General features: G+C 43.1%; 1 protein-coding gene across 2 annotated transcripts in view; it reads left to right on the top strand.

Annotated features, from left to right (window-relative positions):
* Nucleotides 1–19,291, top strand: part of LOC110288440 (cytochrome P450 2B9) — a 34,226-nt gene that overhangs the window by 11,030 nt on the left and 3,905 nt on the right. The window contains exons 2-8 of one of the 2 annotated variants that reach the window (XM_085842011.1): nucleotides 5,266–5,428; nucleotides 5,562–5,711; nucleotides 6,328–6,488; nucleotides 10,941–11,117; nucleotides 11,557–11,698; nucleotides 14,395–14,582; nucleotides 14,748–14,889. In XM_085842011.1, the coding sequence (XP_085698137.1) occupies nucleotides 5,266–5,428; nucleotides 5,562–5,711; nucleotides 6,328–6,488; nucleotides 10,941–11,117; nucleotides 11,557–11,698; nucleotides 14,395–14,582; nucleotides 14,748–14,889 (1,123 nt within the window). The remainder of the gene's footprint in view (nucleotides 1–5,265; nucleotides 5,429–5,561; nucleotides 5,712–6,327; nucleotides 6,489–10,940; nucleotides 11,118–11,556; nucleotides 11,699–14,394; nucleotides 14,583–14,747; nucleotides 14,890–19,291) is intronic. The other variant, XM_085842012.1, reaches the window with a different exon arrangement.

Raw genomic sequence — 19,291 nt, 5'->3', positions numbered from 1 at the left:
TTCATTGGAACACGAGCAACTTTTTTTATTGGGTATTTATTTCATTTACATTTCCAATGCTATCCCAAATTTCCCCCACATGCTCCCCCACCCACTCCTCCACCCACCCACTCCCACTTCTTGGCCCTGTTGTTCCCCTGAACTGAGGCATATAAAGTTTGCATGACCAATGGGCCTCTCTTTCCACTGATGGCCTACTAGGCCATCTTCTGATTCATATGCAGCTAGAGACACAAGCTCCAGTGTGTGGGGGTATTGGTTAGTTCATATGGTTGTTCCACCTATAGGATTGCAGATCCCTTTAGCTCCTTGGGGACTTTCTCTAGCTCCTCCATTGGGGGCCCTGTGATCCATCCAATAGCTGACTGGAAACAAGAGCAACTTATAAGTGCCTGCAGCACTGCAGAAAGTTGAATCCTCCCCAAGTACTTTAACTGTGCACAGACTCACAGAGAGGGCTGATAATACTTTGTTACTATAGTGTAACTTGTTGCATCTTTTCCCCGTAGGGAGTTTGACATTCTAAGTTCATACAGTACATTTTTTTCAGACTCTGGTTAGGATCCCTATGTATGTCACAAAACATAAGAGAAAATGAAAATCTGTCACATACAGAAGATGCTAATTGTTGTACCTCTGTTGGGATTGTCTGGATGAAGCTTGCATGCCAGCCCAGAGTACACATAGAAAAGGATGGAACAGAGAGTCCACTGTCTGTTGCTTTTTGGGTTGTAGGACATCTCTATACACCAGACCAGAAGGGGAACAGTGGGCTCTCAGACAAATGTTGTGGTTATCCTGGTGCCACCAGTAAAATTCCTGGAGAGAAAATCAGAATCAGGGGCCCATGGTCTATGTTTATCCTTGCTCCATCTGCATGTCAGCAGGAAAGCAGAATCTGAGACTAAGTTGAACAGGTTGTGGTCCAAATGGGAGTGATTGCTGAGTATCCAAGGGCTGGGAAAAGAGAAATTTCTTCTTTAGTAGTCTTAGTCATGGCTCTTTTAGGTAATCTTTAATGAAGTAGCTGTCTGAGATGATCTTTGCTTGTTCATATTGCTTTATTGGGGACAGAATGTGAATACATACTGGAATGAAACAGGAATTTATATATCTCTTGGGGTAATGGCATGGCAATACCCAGGAAGGGAAGGCCATTGGCTGGTATTGAAGCTATCTAGATTCCTAATTAGCATGGAGAAGAACTCCAGATTTTATGCTATAGGACTGTCTGTAGTCCTCTTGTGTGTGTGTCCTCATTATGTGTTCCACCGCAGGTACAGAGACAAGTAGGAAGCAACTTTACTTCTGGTTTGTCTGAGATTGCTGGGGTTTGAACTCACTGAACCTTACAAGTTCTAATGCCTGTCAGTTAGCATGGTCCTGCATGCCCTGCAGATCATCATGTTGGATGACTTTCATTTATAATAAAGTATCCCACGAATCCATCCTTATCCTCTTGACCCATATTAATCTATTCTGTGGATCTGCCTTGGGGAACCAATTCCTCTTATTAGGCTCTAGTACTTGAGAGCTGGACCACCTCTCAATACAACCATTTGCAGACCAAGCTTCTAGCATGTGAACTCATGGAGGACAACATGTTGAAGGCATAGTACATAGACCAGGCAAGAAGAAAAGGGCAGCTGGTCCAGACAGAATTTTCAGGATGTTAAGTTTCCAGGTTGCTGACAGCCATGAACAAAAACAAGATCTGTGAGCAACATGGGGCTTGTACAAATGAGGAACAAGTGAGGAATGAAGCAGCAGGAGAATTGATTGGCTCAAGTCAAGTCAGGTACTGTGGGAACTAAAGGGGACTTGGGAAAGAGCAGAAAGGGAGGATAGCTCACTTCCAGCCAGAGTTCCTTCTATGCTTTGGGCAGGCAGATATGGGAGGGCTGCCGGATGCTTTCCACTTGGCCTCAGGTGGCATCTAAGCCACTGACCACACCCCATGGGGGATGGACAAGGGGCAGCCCCTGACAGGTGACCCCGGGCAAAATCCTGTTGCCCTTCTGTTATGAGAGAGAGGGCAGAGGGGTGTGAGGAATGAGGGGGAGGGAAGTTGCCCAGCAAGAGCTCCTGTGCTCTGGGCAGGCAGATGTGGGAGGGCTGCCGGATGCTTTCCACTTGGCCTTAGGTGGCATCTAAGCCACTGACCACGCCCCAAGTCCAGGGGCCCCAGGGTGGCACCCTGTGCCCCAGAGATATGGGAGCGAGGGCTGAGGGAGAGAGGTTCCCACACAGGTGAGAGTAAGCTAAGTGGGCCTTTATGAACAGAGACAGTCTATGATTTTAGAGCTTTATTGTAGAAAGGAAGGGGAAAAGAGAGAAGGGAGAGAGAGAGAGGGAGAGAGAGAAAGAGAGGAGAGGAGAGGAGAGGAGAGGAGAGGAGAGGAGAGGAGAGGAGAGGAGAGGAGAGAGAGGGTGGAAAGGGAGTAAGAGAGTGAGAAACAGGAGAAGAGAGAGGAGAGTAAGGGGAGTAAGAGGAGTAAGAGAGCAAGGTGGGGCCAAGCAGCCCCTCTTATGGTATTCTGTTATCTTTACTATCACTAGGTAACTATGGAGGAGTCTAGCCTGAAGGTCAGAAGCTTGAGACATTGCCTATGTGACTACTAGCCATGCTTCTCCAGTGGAGGCTGTGTGTGGGGTAACTTCAACAGGAGCCTTGAGTCCAGGAGATATGAGAAAACTCCTTCTGTCCCATGTAGGTGAATTAACACCTCCTGTTCCCAGGGTTCACCTTTCAACTAGGTTGGAGACTAGGCTGTCTGTGCATAGCCCAATGCCCCACAAAATACTGCTGTGCAGACCATGGTAGACTTTGATATTAGTTTTGTAAACATTCATATGCCACAGAGCTTGAGGAAGCTAAGCAGTACTAAGTAATATGGGTTTCAGTAAATAATCTGACTTTGGTCATGGTAAAACTGTTCTTACAGATGTTAGAAGAGAAGTAGGGAAAACAGCAAGGGGCTTAGAGAGGAAGGTGTATACTATATTAAGGTAACCTTAACTACAACTTTTAAAAAATGCTTGTTCATGAGTATTATGTATGTATGTGTATATGTATGTGTGTATATATGTGTGAATATGTTTCAAATTGTGTGCACACACCTATTCATGAGACAGAGGATAGAGGAGGAACCCTACCTAGTCCTTGGAAGCAGAGTCCCTCCATGAATTTGGGTCATGAAGCCAGAAAGTCTCAGAAATCTTCTATGTTCACCCTCCAATACTATATCTGGGGTCAGAGGCACATATGAACCCCATGATAGTTATATAGGTGCTGAGATCCAAACTCTGGTCATCATGGCTGTGCAGCAAGTGCTCTTAACTGCTAGCCCCAACTCTCTCTCTCTCTCTCTCTCTCTCTCTCTCTCTCTCTCTCTCTCTCTCTCTCTTGTATTGCTAAACTGCCTATGTGTCAATAACATATCTATCATCTATCTAACTTCTATCATCTATTATCTCTCCATTTTTGTCATCTATTTATCCATCCATTAATCTGCCATTTATCTATCTATCTATCTATCTATCTATCTATCTATCTATCTATCTATCTATCTATCTATTTATTTATTTATCTATATATCTACATCTCTGTCAAGTATTTTAATTTTTCTGTCTATCAACTATGTATTTATCCATTCTTCTGTCTGTCATCTCTTCCTCTCTTCCTCATCTATCATCTCTCATCATAATTTTGTGTTTGTGTATAAGTACACAAATGCATACCTGGTTTCTGCAGAAGCCAAAAGAGAACCTTAAATCCCATGAAGCTGGCATTACAGGCAGTCATTTGCAATGTGACATTGGAGAAAGACTAAATTCAGGAGTTCTGCAATGCCACAAGTACCCCTAGACACAGAGCCATCTCTCCAGCTCCAGTTATAATTTTGAGGGGAGACATTGTTGCAGTGGGTCATCATCTAAAAATGCACAGCTCAGTGAATCTTCAGAATAAACACAAGTTTATCATACAGGTGCATACCAGTTAACATGAAGACCAGTTCCTGTTTTATTCTTTTGTAGTCACTACCTTCCCACAATTTCGACAAGTGCAGTGACTGTACCTGTGTATGAACATCACTGAGATGCAGCAGATGTAAACAAAATTGGTTTCCATGCTAACATTTAGTCAGCAAGTTTCATTCTTATCATTATTCTAAGGTATGGATTGTTAGTTCATTGTTGCATAAGATTTGATGGGGTGACCCCATCTGAAACTATAAGTACAGCTAATCCAAACATGTATAGATGTTTTTTTGTTTTTTCATAGAATTATTCCCTAAACAACATAGGTGCTGACTATTTCCACAGTTTCTAATTTTTCTTAGCGGCATGGAAATCTAAACTGAGCTAAAGGTCACAAGAGGATGAGGGTGGGTTATTTGCAAACATGCACCATTCTATTCAACGGCTTTCTGCAGTGGATGGTTTTGATATTCCAGGCACCAATTCCCTGGAAATGCCCAGAGATGGTTGTATTGCCATAGAGTTTCCCAATGGTCTGTACTACAGATATGATTGACAGTCAGGAGACCCCAGGGGTCATCCATTTCTTGTCCCAAGTACTCAGCGAATGGGTCAGGTTTGTTTTACTTATATATATTGTCAGAGGCATTGATAAGGTTGAAGCTGGGTCACAGGAAGGATGGTTCTTAGATATCCAGAGATATCTGACCAGATGGAGGAGCATAGGCATGGGTATATATGTATATATGTATACATATACACATATACATATATATACATATACATATGTATATATATATACACATATATATATGTATGTAGAGAGAGAGAGAGAGAGAGAGAGAGAGAGAGAGAGACAGAGAGAGAGACAGAGACAGAGACAGAGACAGAGACAGAGACAGAGACAGAGACAGAGACAGAGAGAGGTATGTGCATGTGTTTTGAGAGAGGGCCTTAGGTAGCCAGGCTGGCCTCCAACTGGATATGTTGCCAAGGATGTTTACTGGTTCTCTGGCCTCTCCTTCCCCAGTTCCAGGATTATAAGAATGTGTTACCCTTGCTCCCCTACTCTACAGCACTGGTACACTGATTAGGACATCTTATCAATCATTACAGAGTCAGTGATACAGGAACTCTTTAATTTTTATGTCCTCAGATGGGTAAGTGTGGCCAGGGTAGGAGGGGGCAATTTACCAATCTGTTACTAAGTTTGTTTTTTTTTAACAGTTTGACAAGAACTTTTGTGCAGGTTAATTATAACTCTGTTACACTTATGCTTGGCAGCTTCAAGAAAAACATGGAGATGTGTTCACAGTGCACTTGGGACCGAGGCCTGTGGTTGTGTTGTGTGGGACACAGACGATAAGGGAGGCTCTGGTGAACCACGCTGAAGCTTTTTCTGGCCGGGGGACCATTGCTGCAGCTCAGCTAGTTATGCAGGACTATGGTGAGATATTGGAGAGGGTAGAGTGGACAATGTGACCCAGAAAAGTGAGCTTAAAAGGTGAGGCCCAGCTCTGGGGAATGACTGAGGATTCTCTGAACTTCCAATGTAACCTATATTCCTCCTTCCTTCTTAGGTATATTTTTTGCCAATGGGGAACGCTGGAAGACCCTTCGGCGATTCTCTCTGGCCACCATGAAAGAGTTTGGGATGGGAAAGCGGAGTGTGGAGGAGAGGATAAAGGATGAAGCCCAATGTTTGGTGGAGGAACTGAAGAAATACCAGGGTAAGTCTCAGAGCAAGGGTCCAATTCTGTTTAACCAACGACATCCCTCCAACCACTAGGGTCTATTATTCTATTTAGAGTACAAAGGTAGCCAGCAGCAGGTCCTGATGGCTTCTGGAACACCAGAGCCTAGAAGTCTGAGAAGTGATGGAGGAAGAGTAGCAGATGGGAGTGGAGTGGGCTGGACTCATGAATCCACACAGGAAATCCCTGAACCTTTCTCCATCCTTTTCGACCATTGGTAGTTAACTATCATCTCAGAGTAAAAATGTTGACTGGAAGGAGGTTCAGTATGTAGACTAACTACACACACTCTACCTCTGAGTCCCAGAATCCTCATCCCAGTTGTGATTAGTTTAATTCCATTATTGAAGTTAGCCTTCCTGCTTTTGTATATGAATAGCATCACATCTTCTTTACACCACTGATGGAAATTAAATAAAATGGTACATGCATCACTGAGCATAGGGGCTGCACCATGATATGTGCAAATATGGTAGCCGGTGTTTCTATTCTTTGAGTAGTGAAAGGGGCATCTTCACCGAGGTGAGGATGATGACAACTGTTCTCCATGTCCTTGACCCCATTTCTCTTATCCTGCCTCCTCATTCTCTAGGAGTACCCCTGGATCCCATCTTTCTCTTCCAGTGCATCACAGCCAACATCATCTGCTCCATTGTCTTTGGAGAGCGCTTTGACTACACAGATGACCAGTTCCTTCATCTGCTGAATCTGATGTATAAGATCTTTTCACTCTTAAACTCATTCTCTGGTCAGGTAAGTGCTTGGGAAGAAAGGAGCATCCAAGGTATAGTTAAGAAGAAGCTGATTTGTGGGTGAAAGAGGGAGTGTCTTAGGGCTGGAAAAAAAAGTCATAGACATCATGGAGGACAAGGATGTTTTGACCTGAGGCAGGGTGGGAGTGATGGTGAGCAAGATGGAGACACGTGAATGTAGAAATTCAGTGCCATACACATACATATGAAATGATAAAGTGGGTGATGTGGGTACAGCCAGATAGTAGAAGACTTGCTTTTCATGCATGTTTCCCACCTCTTTATATCCTGGGTAAGGTGGTATACAACATGGGCAACTCTAGCACATGGAAGCAGGGAGATGAGAAATTTAGAGTGATCTTTGGCCAGTCTTCCTTACATGAGACCTTGTGCCCATAAACCAAAAAACCCAGAAATTAAAACAAAGATAATTAAGCAAAGCAGATTGTAAGAGATAGTAGAGGAATAGAAACGGGAGATACAGAGAATAAAAGACAAAGGTTAGAGATAGATTCAGAAGTATAATGTGTACATTCAGACTCCAAGCTCTTGGCACTAATGAAATTTATTCCCCTTGAGAAAGAAGTAGGAGGTGAGGCTTCAAAGGCAAAACACAGCAGCAACAGCTGCTACAAGGAGGTCTTTTTGCAGGTTGGCATTTTTAAGGGGAAAGTTGGAGTCTGTCTGGGGTGAGTTCTTAAAACCTGACTGCACATTCCTGAAATAATGAATTTTGATTGCTGAACCTTGGTGTTTTGTGTCAGGAATGATTCAGTGGCCAAATGAGGGTATGGACCTTGTGAACTGGTTGTATAAATACAATCTAATGGTTTAGCAAGGGGAGAAAGGTCAAACACAAAACTTACTGATACAATGTCTACCATGATTGCCATCCTTTGCCCTGCCAGAGTCCTCTCTCTCTCTCTCTCTCTCTCTCTCTCTCTCTCTCTCTCTCTCTCTCTCTCTCTCTCTCTCTCTCTCCCTCCCTCCCTCCCTCTCTCCCTCCCTCCCTCCCTCCCTCCCTCCCTCCCTCCCTCCCTCCCTCCCTCCCTCCCTCCCTCCCCCCCTCTCTTTCTTTACAATCTGCTTTGCTTAATTGTCTTATTCACTTTACATCCCATTCACGGTCCTCCCTCTGGATATCCCCTTCATTCCACAATCCTTCTTCCATCCCCTCTCCCCTTATTTTCTGAGTGGGTGAGCCTCCAGTGTTCCCCCAACCTTGGTATTTAAAGTCTCTCTGAGAATTGGCATATCCTCTCCCACTGAGGTCAAAGAAGTGAGCCCAGATAGAAGAACATATCCCACATAATCCCACATACACACAGCAGCTTGTGAGGTAGCCCCTGTACAAGTTGTTCAGGAACCACATGAATACCAACCTACACATCTGCTACATGTGAGCATGGAGGCCTAGGTCCAACCTGTGTATGTTCTTTGGTTGGTGATTCAGTCTCTGAAATTCCTAAGGACTCTGTTGGTCTTCCTGTGGCATTCCTATCCCCTTCTGGCCCTACAATCTTTCCTTTTGTTCTTCCATAAAATCCTCAAGCTCCGTCCCTTGTTTGGCTGTGGGTGTATGTATATGTTTGAGCTAACTGCTGGGTGGAACCTCTCAGAGGGCAACTTGCTCCTGACTGCAAGCATAACAGACTATAATTAATAGTATTATGGAATGGTGCTTGCCATCTGGATGGGTCTCAGTTTGGGTTTGTTATTGGTTGGACTTTCCCTTGGACTCTCCTCTTCATCCCTAATGTGTGTTTATATTACTTGTAGACCGGATAAATTTTGCGTATAAAGTTTTGTGGGTGGGTTGTTGTATCTATTGTCCCACTGGGGTTTCTTTCTGTTGACAAGGGTTGGGTCCTTCAGGTTCCATATCTCCAGTGTAGTGAGTTACAGCTAAGTTCTTCCCCCACTGATTCTTAGGTGCCTTCCTTATCCCAGCTCTACTCATCTTGGAGATTCCACCTACCTCCTCACCTCCATCATTATAGATTTCCATTCATTTTCATGGCCATCTAGCCATATCTCCTGTCCTTTCCCACATCTGAACTGAATCCTTCACTCCCTCTGTATACTCTCTTCCTCCCAGTTTCCTCCCTCCATCTACCTCCAATGACTATTTTTATTTTTCCTTTTAAATGAGATTCAAGCTTCCTCACTTGGGCCTTCCTTCTTGTTTAGCTTCTTCAGGTCTGTTGACTCTAACATGTGTGATACCTGTATTTTATGACTAGTATCCACTTATAAGTGAGTACATATCATGCATGTTCTTTTGAGAGTATGTTACCTCACTCAGGATGATATTCTGAGGTTCTACCACTTGCCTGCAAAATTAATGATGTCTTGATTTGTCATAGCTCAATAGTATTCCATTGTGTAGAAGTACTGCATTTTCTTTTACATTCTTCAGTTGAGGACATCTAGGTTTTTTTCCAGTTTCTGTCTGTTATGAATAAAGCTACTATGAACATGGTTGAGCAAGTGTCTTTATGGGATGTTTACACATCTTTTGGGTATATTCCTAGGAGTGGTATAGCTGGTTCTTGAGGTAGAATTATTCCCAGTGTTCTAAGAAATCACCAAATTTTTTTCCAAAGTGGTTGTACAACTTTACATTCCCATCAGCAATGAAGTAGTGTTGGCTCCACATCCTCTCCAGCATGTGCTATCACTTGAGCTTTTATGTTAGTCATTATGACAGGTGTGAGATGGAATCTCAGGGTTGTTTTGATTTGCATTTCCCTGATGACTAAGCACTTTGAACATTTCTTTAATTGATTCTCAGACATTCAAGATTCCTATGCATGTTAGGTAAGTGGGTGTCATTTTTTCTGGGTACTTCCTACTGATACTGGTTCATTGTTGTTAGGGACCCAAAGAAGAGAGAATGATGGTCAAGGTTAGGAAGAACAGGCTGTTTATTTATGATTAAGGTTCTGCTGGACTATCTGGGATTATGAACATACTGTCTGTGAGGAAGGACCAGGAAGTAGATTCCAAGGAAAATCCTGGGGATGGAGAGTTCCTGGAGCAGTCTGTAAATGGCTTTCAAGTTGTTGGAACAGCTAGAGTAGGGTTGGAAGTTTTTTAAGTCCTGTAGTTAAGAAACGGGAGTCCCAAATTTTAAGGAAAAGGGGAGAGGAGATTTCACTCAGGAATAGACAGGTGTGTTCTTGTTAGAGGAAGTGTGTTGCTGGGGTGTTCTTTGAGGTTTCAGAAGCCCATGTAAGTCCCAGTGTTTCCCTTTGTTCTTCCTGCTTGTCTATGTATCAGGGTGTAAGCCTTAAGCTCTATGCCTGCCTGTCTGCATGGGTGCTTCCTACCCATGGATGCTAATGAAATAACCTCAAACCATAGGCCAACCCCAATTAAATCTCTCTTTTGTAAAAACTGTCTTGGCGGTTAGCATGTAGGAGAATGGGAATTGATCCATTCTTATATCCTTGTACAAAGTTCAAGTCTAAGTGGATCCAGGAACTCCACCAAAAAAACCCAGAGACATTGAACTTATAGAGGAGAAAGTGGGGAAGAGCCTGGAAGATATGGGCACAGGGGAAAATTCCTGAATAGAACACCAGTCTACTGCCATACCACCCTGAACGCGCCCGATCTCATCTGAATAGAACACCAATGGCTTGTGCTATAAGATCAAGAATCGACAAAAGGGACCCCATAAAATTGCAAATCTTCTGTAAGGCCAAGGATGCTGTCAATAAGCCAAAACCACAACCAACCGATTGGGAAAAGATCTCTACCAATACTAAATTCGATAGAGGGCTAATAAAGAACTCCAGAAGTTGGACACTAGAAAAACAACCCTACTAATAATGGAGTACAGAGTTAAACAAAGAATTCTCCACTGAGGAATACCGAATGGCTGAGAAACATCTTTAAAAAAAAGTGGATGCTTACAGCCATTCATTGGATGTTGCACAGGGTATCCAATCAATCAGCTTGAGAAAGTACCCTAGGAGCTGAAGGGGTTGCAGCCCCCTTGGAGGAACAACAATATGAACTAACAAGTATCCCCCCAGAGCTTCCTGGAACTAAACCACCAATAAAAAAATAACCACAAGCTGGGACTCATGATTCTAGCTGCATATGTAGCAGAGGATGGCCTAGTTGGTGAATGGGAGGAGAGGTCCTGTGAAGGTTCTATGACCCAGTATAGGAGAATACCATGGCCAAGTATCAGGAGTGGGTTGGTTGGGGATCAGAGGGAAGAGATAAGGTATTTTTGGAGGGGAAACTAGGAGAGGGGATAACATTTGAAATGTAAATGAAGAAAATATCTAATAAAAACACAAGAAAGGAAAAGAAAAAAAAAGAGATTCCATGGTCATGGTGTCTCCCAAAATATTAAATCAGTTACTATGGTAGAGCACTGTCCACTTCTTGAGACCTGATAGCTACAGGTGACCTCCTAGGCCCTTCTTTCTTGCAGATGTTTGAGCTCTTCTCTGGATTCCTGAAGTACTTTCCTGGTGTACACAGACAAATTGTCAAAAAACAGCAGGAACTCCTCGACTACATTGCCCATAGTGTGGAGAAGCACAAGGCCACCTTGGACCCCAGTGCTCCACGAGACTATATTGATACCTACCTTCTGAGGATGGAGAAGGTTAATCCTGCATGGATAAGAGAGGGGATGGGTGAGAGTGAAGAATAGGGATGTGGTCAGAGAAAAAGATGGGAGGGGAAAGAGTATGGTGAGTAGAGGAAGAAACAGAGTGGAGGAGATGCAGAATATATGGAAAATAAAGACCAGAGTAAAGAAGGGTGAATGAATAGAGAGGAGAAAAGTCACATGTCTGGGAAAGAAACACAGGATAAAGGGCACAGAGCAGAAAGACCACAGAAGAATGAGGCTGGCAGACAAAACCCAATAATCCCCCAAAGAGCAAAGTAGAGAGAAAGAAGACAGAAGAAACCAAGTGCTGAGAAATACCAAATGGTACAAATAGTGTGAGAGTCACAAACAGAATGGCAGTGCTCATAAATGTGTTCATCTCCTTGCAAGCCAATCTTGACCATCTCTTCTCTTTCCCATCTGGAACCAGGAGAAGTCAAACCACAACACGGAGTTCCATCACCAGAACCTCATTATGTCTGTGCTCTCTCTCTTCTTTGCTGGAACTGAGACTACGAGCTCCACCCTCCACTATGGAGTTCTGCTCATGCTCAAGTACCCCCATGTCACAGGTATGCCACATGTGGACCATTGGGGATTTTCTAGCTCCCTTTTGCATGCAGGGATTTGTGTGGATGAATGAGACATGGAACACTTACATTTGGAACTGTGAAGGCTTTGCTCTACTTCTATACTAAGGCAGTGGTGGGTGGTGTGTGAATGAATACTCAGCTGACCTGTTTTCTGTTATTTTCTCCTATCACTAAAAGTTTTATCCAACCATCTGTCTGTCCCCTCACCCACTCATCAATTTGTCCATTCTTCTGTCCATCTATCAATCGATCGATTCATCCATCCATCCATCCATCCATCCATCCATCCATCCATCCATCCATCTCTTTTCTGCCTTTCTCCAATCTTTACATTCATCTATTATTCATCTTTCTATACATCTACCTCTACATCTGTTTTTTATTCTGCTCATTCACCCACCTCTTTATCCACCCATCAACGAACCTGTCATCAGCCTCTCCAGTCATTCTCACACAACTAATCATCAATCTATCTAAAGGCCTATTTACTCACTCATCCTGCTATCTTCCTACATAATGCTTATTCACAAATTCACACATGCATGCACACAGATGCATGCATTCACTTGCAGGCACATGTGAGTGAACTCTCTCTCTCTCTCTCTCTCTCTCTCTCTCTCTCTCTCTCTCTCTCTCTCACACACACACACACACACACACACACACAGACACACAGACACACAGACACACACACACACACACACACACGCGCGCAGATACCTTGAATCCTTCCAGTCAAGCACTTAAAATTCAACTGATTACTTATTTGTGTGCTTATTGATTTTTCATTACTAAAGTGGATATTTCATTTATTTATTTCAACAAGTCAACCTAAGTATTGTTCCTTTGATCACCAGAGTTGAATAAACTACTGACCATAAATTCATTCATACACTCATTTCTCCTTCTATCAACAGGTTCCATTTCGTAATCCTTTCTCTAAGCGACCTTTGATTTCCCCTTCTGTTTGTTTATCCATTCCCCCACTTATCCACTAATTGAATCATCTGTTAACTTACAAGTTGAATACATAATCCAGTACTTAGTGTGTTCACTAACTCATGAATCTGTCCATTTATTCATTTATCCATGATTCTCTTATGAATTCATTTCTACATATGTCTATTAATTGATTAATTTACTAATCTACCAACTTCTCTGTCACATTTCTGAGGACATAGCATCAACTTCTTTTTTTAATTTAGGTATTTCTTTCATTTATATTTCCAATGCTATCCCAAAAGTCCCCTACCCACTCCCCCACCCACTCCCACTTCCTGGCCCTGGCATTCCCTATACTGAGGCAGATAAAGTTTGCATAACCAATGGGCCTCTCTTTCCACTGATGGCCGACTACATATGCAGCTAGAGACACGAGCTCTGGGGGTTACTGGGTAGTTCACATTGTTGTTCCACCTATAGGGTTGCAGATCCCTTTAGCTCCTTGGTTACTTTCTCTAGGTCCTCCATTGGGGACCCTGTGATCCATCCAATAGCTGACTGTGAGCATCCACTTTTGTGTTTGCTAGACCCAGCATAGCCTCACAAGAGACAGCTATATCTGGGTCCTTTCAGCAAAATCTTGCTAGTATATGCAATGGTGTCAGGGTTTGGAGGCTGATTATGGGATGGGTCCCCTGATATGGCAGTCTCTAGATGGTCCATCCTTTTGTCTCAACTCCAAACTGTGTCTCTGTAACTCCTTCCATGGGTGTTTTGTTCCCAATTCTAAGAAGGGGCAAAGTGTCCACACTTTGGTCTTCATTCTTCTTGAGTTTCATGTGTTTAGCAAATTGTATCTTATATCTTGGGTGTCCTAAGTTTCTAGACTAATATCCACTTATCAGTGAGTACATATCATGTGAGTTCTTTTGTGATTGGGTTACCTCACTCAGGATGATGCCCCGCAGGTCCATCCATTTGCCTAGGAATTTCATAAATTCATTCTTTTTAATAGCTGAGTAGTACTCCGTTGTGTAAATGTACCACATTTTCTGTATCCATTCCTCTGTTGAGGGACATCTGGGTTCTTTCCAGCTTCTGGCTATTACAAATAAGGCTGCTATGAACATAGTTGAGCATGTGTCCTTCTTACCGGTTGGAACATCTTCTGGATATATGCCCAGGAGAGGTATTGCGGGATCCTCCGGTAGTATTATGTCCAATTTTCTGAGGAACTGCCAGACTAATTTCCAGAGTGGTTGTACAAGCTTGCAATCCCACCAACATGGAGGAGTGTTCCTTATCTTCAACTTCTTGATATAACATTCCATGAAAATTTGTGGTGTGTGTGTGTGTGTGTGTTGTGTGTATAGTCAATTAATTGCCAAGGTGATAATAACTTCTGCTTCTCTTCCTCCCACTCCACTCGTGCCTTATCATGACTGCTCTGAAGTCTCCCTGTGAAGTAGCCCTTTTCTGTCTATTTTTCTTTCTTTTCTTTTCTTTTTTTTTAGTAAAAGCCTGCTGAAAGGAGGTTGAAGCTCATGGAGGAGAGATTTAATATAGTTTTAAACATGGGCACAGAGAGGCAGTCACTTAAGAGTGGGACAGTTTCTCAGTTTCTCAGCAGTGTCTCCTTACTGCACACTTTTCCTGGGTTGTTGGCTGTTAGAATACAATACCATTGCTACAAAGTCAGTAACACAGGTATACGTTCCCCCTTTTCTGTGCAGAGAAAGTCCAAAAGGAGATTGATCATGTGATTGGTTCACACCGGCTACCAACTCTTGATGACCGCACCAAAATGCCATACACAGATGCAGTCATCCATGAGATTCAGAGATTTTCAGATATTATCCCAATTGGTCTACCACATAGAGTCATCAAAGACACACTGTTCCGAGGGTACCTGCTCCCCAAGGTGAGACCAGCTTTGATTCCTCATCACTACTACATGGGCACACTATGCTTCTAATCACTCATTCTGTTTGTATTTTCCCTGCATTCTGTTTTACGTAGGGACTGCCTCTTTTCCATATGGGATTCAGGGTTTGTTAATATCTTTGTATCTTGTAATGTCTCCTAGAACACAGAGGTGTACCCCGTCCTTAGTTCAGCTCTACATGATCCACGGTACTTTGAACAACCAGACAAGTTCAATCCTGAGCACTTCCTAGATGCCAATGGGGCACTGAAGAAATGTGCAGCTTTTCTGCCCTTCTCCACAGGTGAGACAGACCTGTGATTCCTTTCCCAGACACCAGAGGGCAGGCCTAACCTTTGAGACACAAACAGCAATAGGTCCCTATTTACTGAGTGTATCCCAGCAGCCTTGATGAACAATCCCATTTAACCTGGCTATAATTGCTGCTTCATCCTGGGTGGTAATCTTAAAATGGTAAAGTCACATGGCAGGTTGCAAGCTCCAGGCATGTTGGAATAGGGACAGATGAGAAGTATAAGAGGAATGCTGGGCATTGAAAGTTCATTTCTTCCAACTTGGTGTGATGACAAAGAGGAGAAGGTGAGGAGGTGGCAGGGGGGACACAGTGAGTGGGATTAAAGTGATAAGTAAAAATATAACAAAATAAAAATTAAAAAGACCAGAATGAATGCGTAGGTAGTTGTTGGAGGTGGTGACTAGCAATCTGTGAGCCATAAAGCATAGTTGTTGCAGGTGGCATTGTGTTGGATGTAGGGTCCTGGTGTGTGACTTAGACCCCTGAGAAGCACAAGCACTGAAAGCCTCCCAAGACTTTTGGCACCAACGTTATGAAATATAACTCAGTTACAGGCAGGGCTAAGGGGTTACCTGGCAGGCCATGTCAAGGTGTCCACCAGAGAAATCACACAATGTGACAGATCTGGTATAAGGGAGGTTTATTTAGGGGAAAAAAGAAGAAGAAGAAGAAGAAGAGGTAAGGCCAGAGAAGTGGGTGCAAAGGTGGAAAGAAAGAATGACAGAAAGAGAAGTCAGTTGGGAAGGTGTGCAGACACAAAGAGGGGGGCGGGTAGAATAGAGGGAAAGAGAGAGAAAGGGTCTGGGGTAGTGAGAAGTTCTTTTTATATGCTGCCACTGCTACATCTTGTTCCCACCTGTCAGGAAATGGCTGCAGATGCTGCTGCAAGCTGTTGTTAGGTACCTGGGGGAACCTAAGGCAACACTCTGTAAGCCAACACTCTAGATTCGAGCAAATTCATTTTCTTAAGAAACGACAGGAACCCTGTTTGTGTACTCTGACTTGTTATGTTGCAAGAAAAAAAGGGGGGGCATTTATTTGAGCAAAGAAATCCATTCATACTGGATAATATTCCAATCCAGAGAAAGTTCAGAATTACAGCATCCATAAGTGTCAGCAGGCTGTGTTTATATACAAAAGAGGGGGCTGGGTATATGCAGATAGCTTGATTGGTGTCAGCTCAATTTCTGCCTTACTTGGCCATGTGGGAGGAGTTGGAAGGACAGGATTGGTCAACTTCAAGAGTGACTGAGACTTGTCTTTAGTTGGTAGAATGTAATCTCAGGTTACTGTGTAGTCCAGTTGAGTACTGTGTTTGGTTATTTTGTTACATGCAGAAGTTGCCTTCAGCCAAGTTCAGTCAGTTTAATGGACTTGATAGGCTATAAACATTGAAACTGTGTTCAGGTTCCTTCCTTCCTTCCTTCCTTCCTTCCTTCCTTCCTTCCTTCCTTCCTTCCTTCCTTCCTTCCTTCCTTCCTTCCTTCCTCCCTCCCTCCCTCCCTCCCTCCCTCCCTCCCTCCCTCCCTCCCTTCCTTCCTTCCTTCCTTCCTTCCTTCCTTCCTTCCTTCCTTCCTTCCTCCTCCCTTTCTCTCTCTTTAAATTTATTCACTTTATATCCCAAATCTCTGCCCCCTTCGGTTGGTCTCTCTTTCCACAATGCCTCCTACATTTCTTTCCTGTGAGGGTCTAGGACCCCTGTGCATATCCCCCAACCCTGGCACATCTCTGCAGGGTTAGGTACCTCCTCTCTCACTGAGGCCAGAAAAGGCAGCCCAGACAGAAGAACGTATCTCACAAAGGGGCAACAGCTTTAGATTTAGCAAGCACTCCACTTTTTCAGAACCCACATGAAGTCTAACATGCACATCTGCTACATATGTGCACGGGCTTGTGCTAGGTCTAGCCTATGTACGTACTTTGGTTGGTAGTTTAGTCTCTGAGAGCCCCAAGGGTTCAGCTTAGTTGACTCTCTTGACTTTCCTGTGGTGTTCCTATCCCTTTTAGGGCTTTCAATTCTTCCATAAGAGTCCCTGAGCTCTGTCCAATGTTTGGCTGTGGATATCTGCATCTGTTTAAGTCAGCTGCTGGATGGAGCCTCTCAGAGTACAGCTTTGGTAGGCTCCTGTCTGCAAGCATAACAGAGTATAATTAATAGTGTCAGGGATTGGTGTTTGCCCATGTACTAGGTCTCTATTTGGGCCAGTTATTGCTTGGCCATTCCCCCAGTCTCTGTTCCATCACCCATTCCTGCATTTCTGGTAGACAGGATCAATTTTGGGTCTCAAGTTTTGCAGGTGTGTTGGTGTCCCTACCCTTTCCCTGCCTGGCTACAGGAGGTGGGCTCTTCATGTTCCATATCCCCACTGTTGTCAGTCTCAGTGAAGATTCCCCACAGTGATTCTTGGGAGCATCCCCTATTCTACGTCTCTGGGCTGCCCCAAGTTGCATCCTCCCCCTGTCAGCTGCAGATTTCCATTCATTCTCATGGCCGTTTGGCCATCTCTTCTATCTCTCCTCACACCTGATCCTGAACGGACCCCCCTCCCTATTATCTGCCCCATGTTCTCTCCCAGCCAGTTCCCCCATCCACCTGCCTCTCATGACTTTTTTATTCTCCCTTCTAAGTTAGATTGGAGCATCCTTGCCTTCTTATTTAAATTCTTCAAGTCTGTGGCATGTAGCATAGGTATCCTGTACTTTATGGCTAATTTCCACTTTTCATTGGGTACATACCATGCATGTCCTTTTGTGTCTAGGTTACTTCACCCAGGATGATATTTTGAAGTTCCATTCATTTACCTGCAAAATTAATGATATCTGTTTTTAATAACTGAATAGTACTACATTATATAAATGTACATTTTCCTTATCCATTCTTAGGCTGAGGGATACGTAAATTGTCTCCAGTTTCTGGTTATTGTGAATAAAGCTGCTAATGAACATAGCTAACCAAGTGTCCCTGTGCTGTATTGGGGCATCTTTTGGGTATATACCCAGGAATGGTATAGCTGGGACTTGAGGCAGAACTATTCAATTTTCTGAGAACTGCCAAATTGATTCCTAAAGTGGTTGCACAAGTTTGCACTCCCACTAGCAATGGAGGAGTGGTCTCCATACTCCACATCCTCAACAGATTGTTCTGTCCCTTTTTTTTTTTTTCGATCTTAACCATTCTGATGGGTGTACGGTGTTATCTCAGAGTTGTTTTGATTTGCATTTTCCAGATGATTAAGGACTTTGAACATTTTTAAAAAGTGTTTCTTAGCCATTCAAGATTCCTCTGTTGTGAATTCTCTGGTTAGCTCTGTATCCCAGTTTTAATTGGGTTATTTGGGCTGTTGGTGTGTAACTTCTTGAGTTATTTATATATTTTGGATATTAGTCCTCTGTTAGTTGTAGGGTTTGTGAAGATCTTTTCACAATTTGTTGGCAGCTATTTTGTCCTATTGAAAGTGTCCTTTGCTTTATAGAAACTTTTCAGTTTTATGAAGTCCCATTTACCAATTGATGATCTGACTTAAACAATTGGTGGCCTGACTAGGAAATAATCTCCTATATCAAGACGTTCAAGGTTACCTCTTTCAATTCCATGATATTCAGTGTATCAGATTTTACAGGTCTTTGATCCAATTGGACTTGAGTTTTGTGCAAGATGATAGATATGGATCTATTTGCATTGTTCTACATGCAGACATCCAATTAAACCAGAACCATTTGTTGAAGATGCTTTCTTTTCCCGTTGTATGGTTTTGCCTTGGTCAAAAATCAAGTGTCAGTAGGTGTGTGGATTTATTTCTGGGTCTTTCATTCAATTCCAATGATCAACCTATTCTATTTCTACACCAATACAATGCATTCTTTTTTATTACTATTACTTTGTATTACTGCTTGAGATTATGATGATGATGCCTCCAGAAGTTCTTTTATTGTTCAGGATTGTTCTAGCTATGCTGGTTTTTTTTTTTTTTTTGGAGAAAATGGTGTTAGAAACAATTCTCACACCTTAAGTTGCCCCCAGACCTCACATTCCCTTTACCCTCATCCTAGGGATGAAAACCAAGGCTCTGTGTTTGCCAAGCAAATTATCTTCTAAAGTTTCTATACATCCAGCCTCTCCCTGATGCATTCTAGGAGGTCCTTTCCTGGTGAGCCTCATCCATTGCTGAGATGTCTTAGGCTCAGCCATGTCTCAGGAAAGAATTGTGTAGTCTTGAATGTAAGTGATTTCAGTGATTTTGGACTCAGCCCTTCTCCTGGCTCTGTTTGGTATAATGGCCTTACTTCATCCTCAGTGTTGGCAATATGTGGAGCAGTGAGATAAAACTGAATTGTCTGTATAACACTCTAAGTTTAGCAAGACAGGGATGTGGAGGAAAAGTGATGTAAG

The sequence above is a fragment of the Mus caroli genome, unplaced genomic scaffold, assembly GCF_978045245.1.
Source record: "Mus caroli unplaced genomic scaffold, Mus_caroli_1 scaffold_8, whole genome shotgun sequence".
Lineage (NCBI taxonomy): Eukaryota > Metazoa > Chordata > Mammalia > Rodentia > Muridae > Mus > Mus caroli.
Note: the sequence above shows the minus strand (reverse complement) of the source record. Positions and strands in the feature narration are given on the sequence as shown.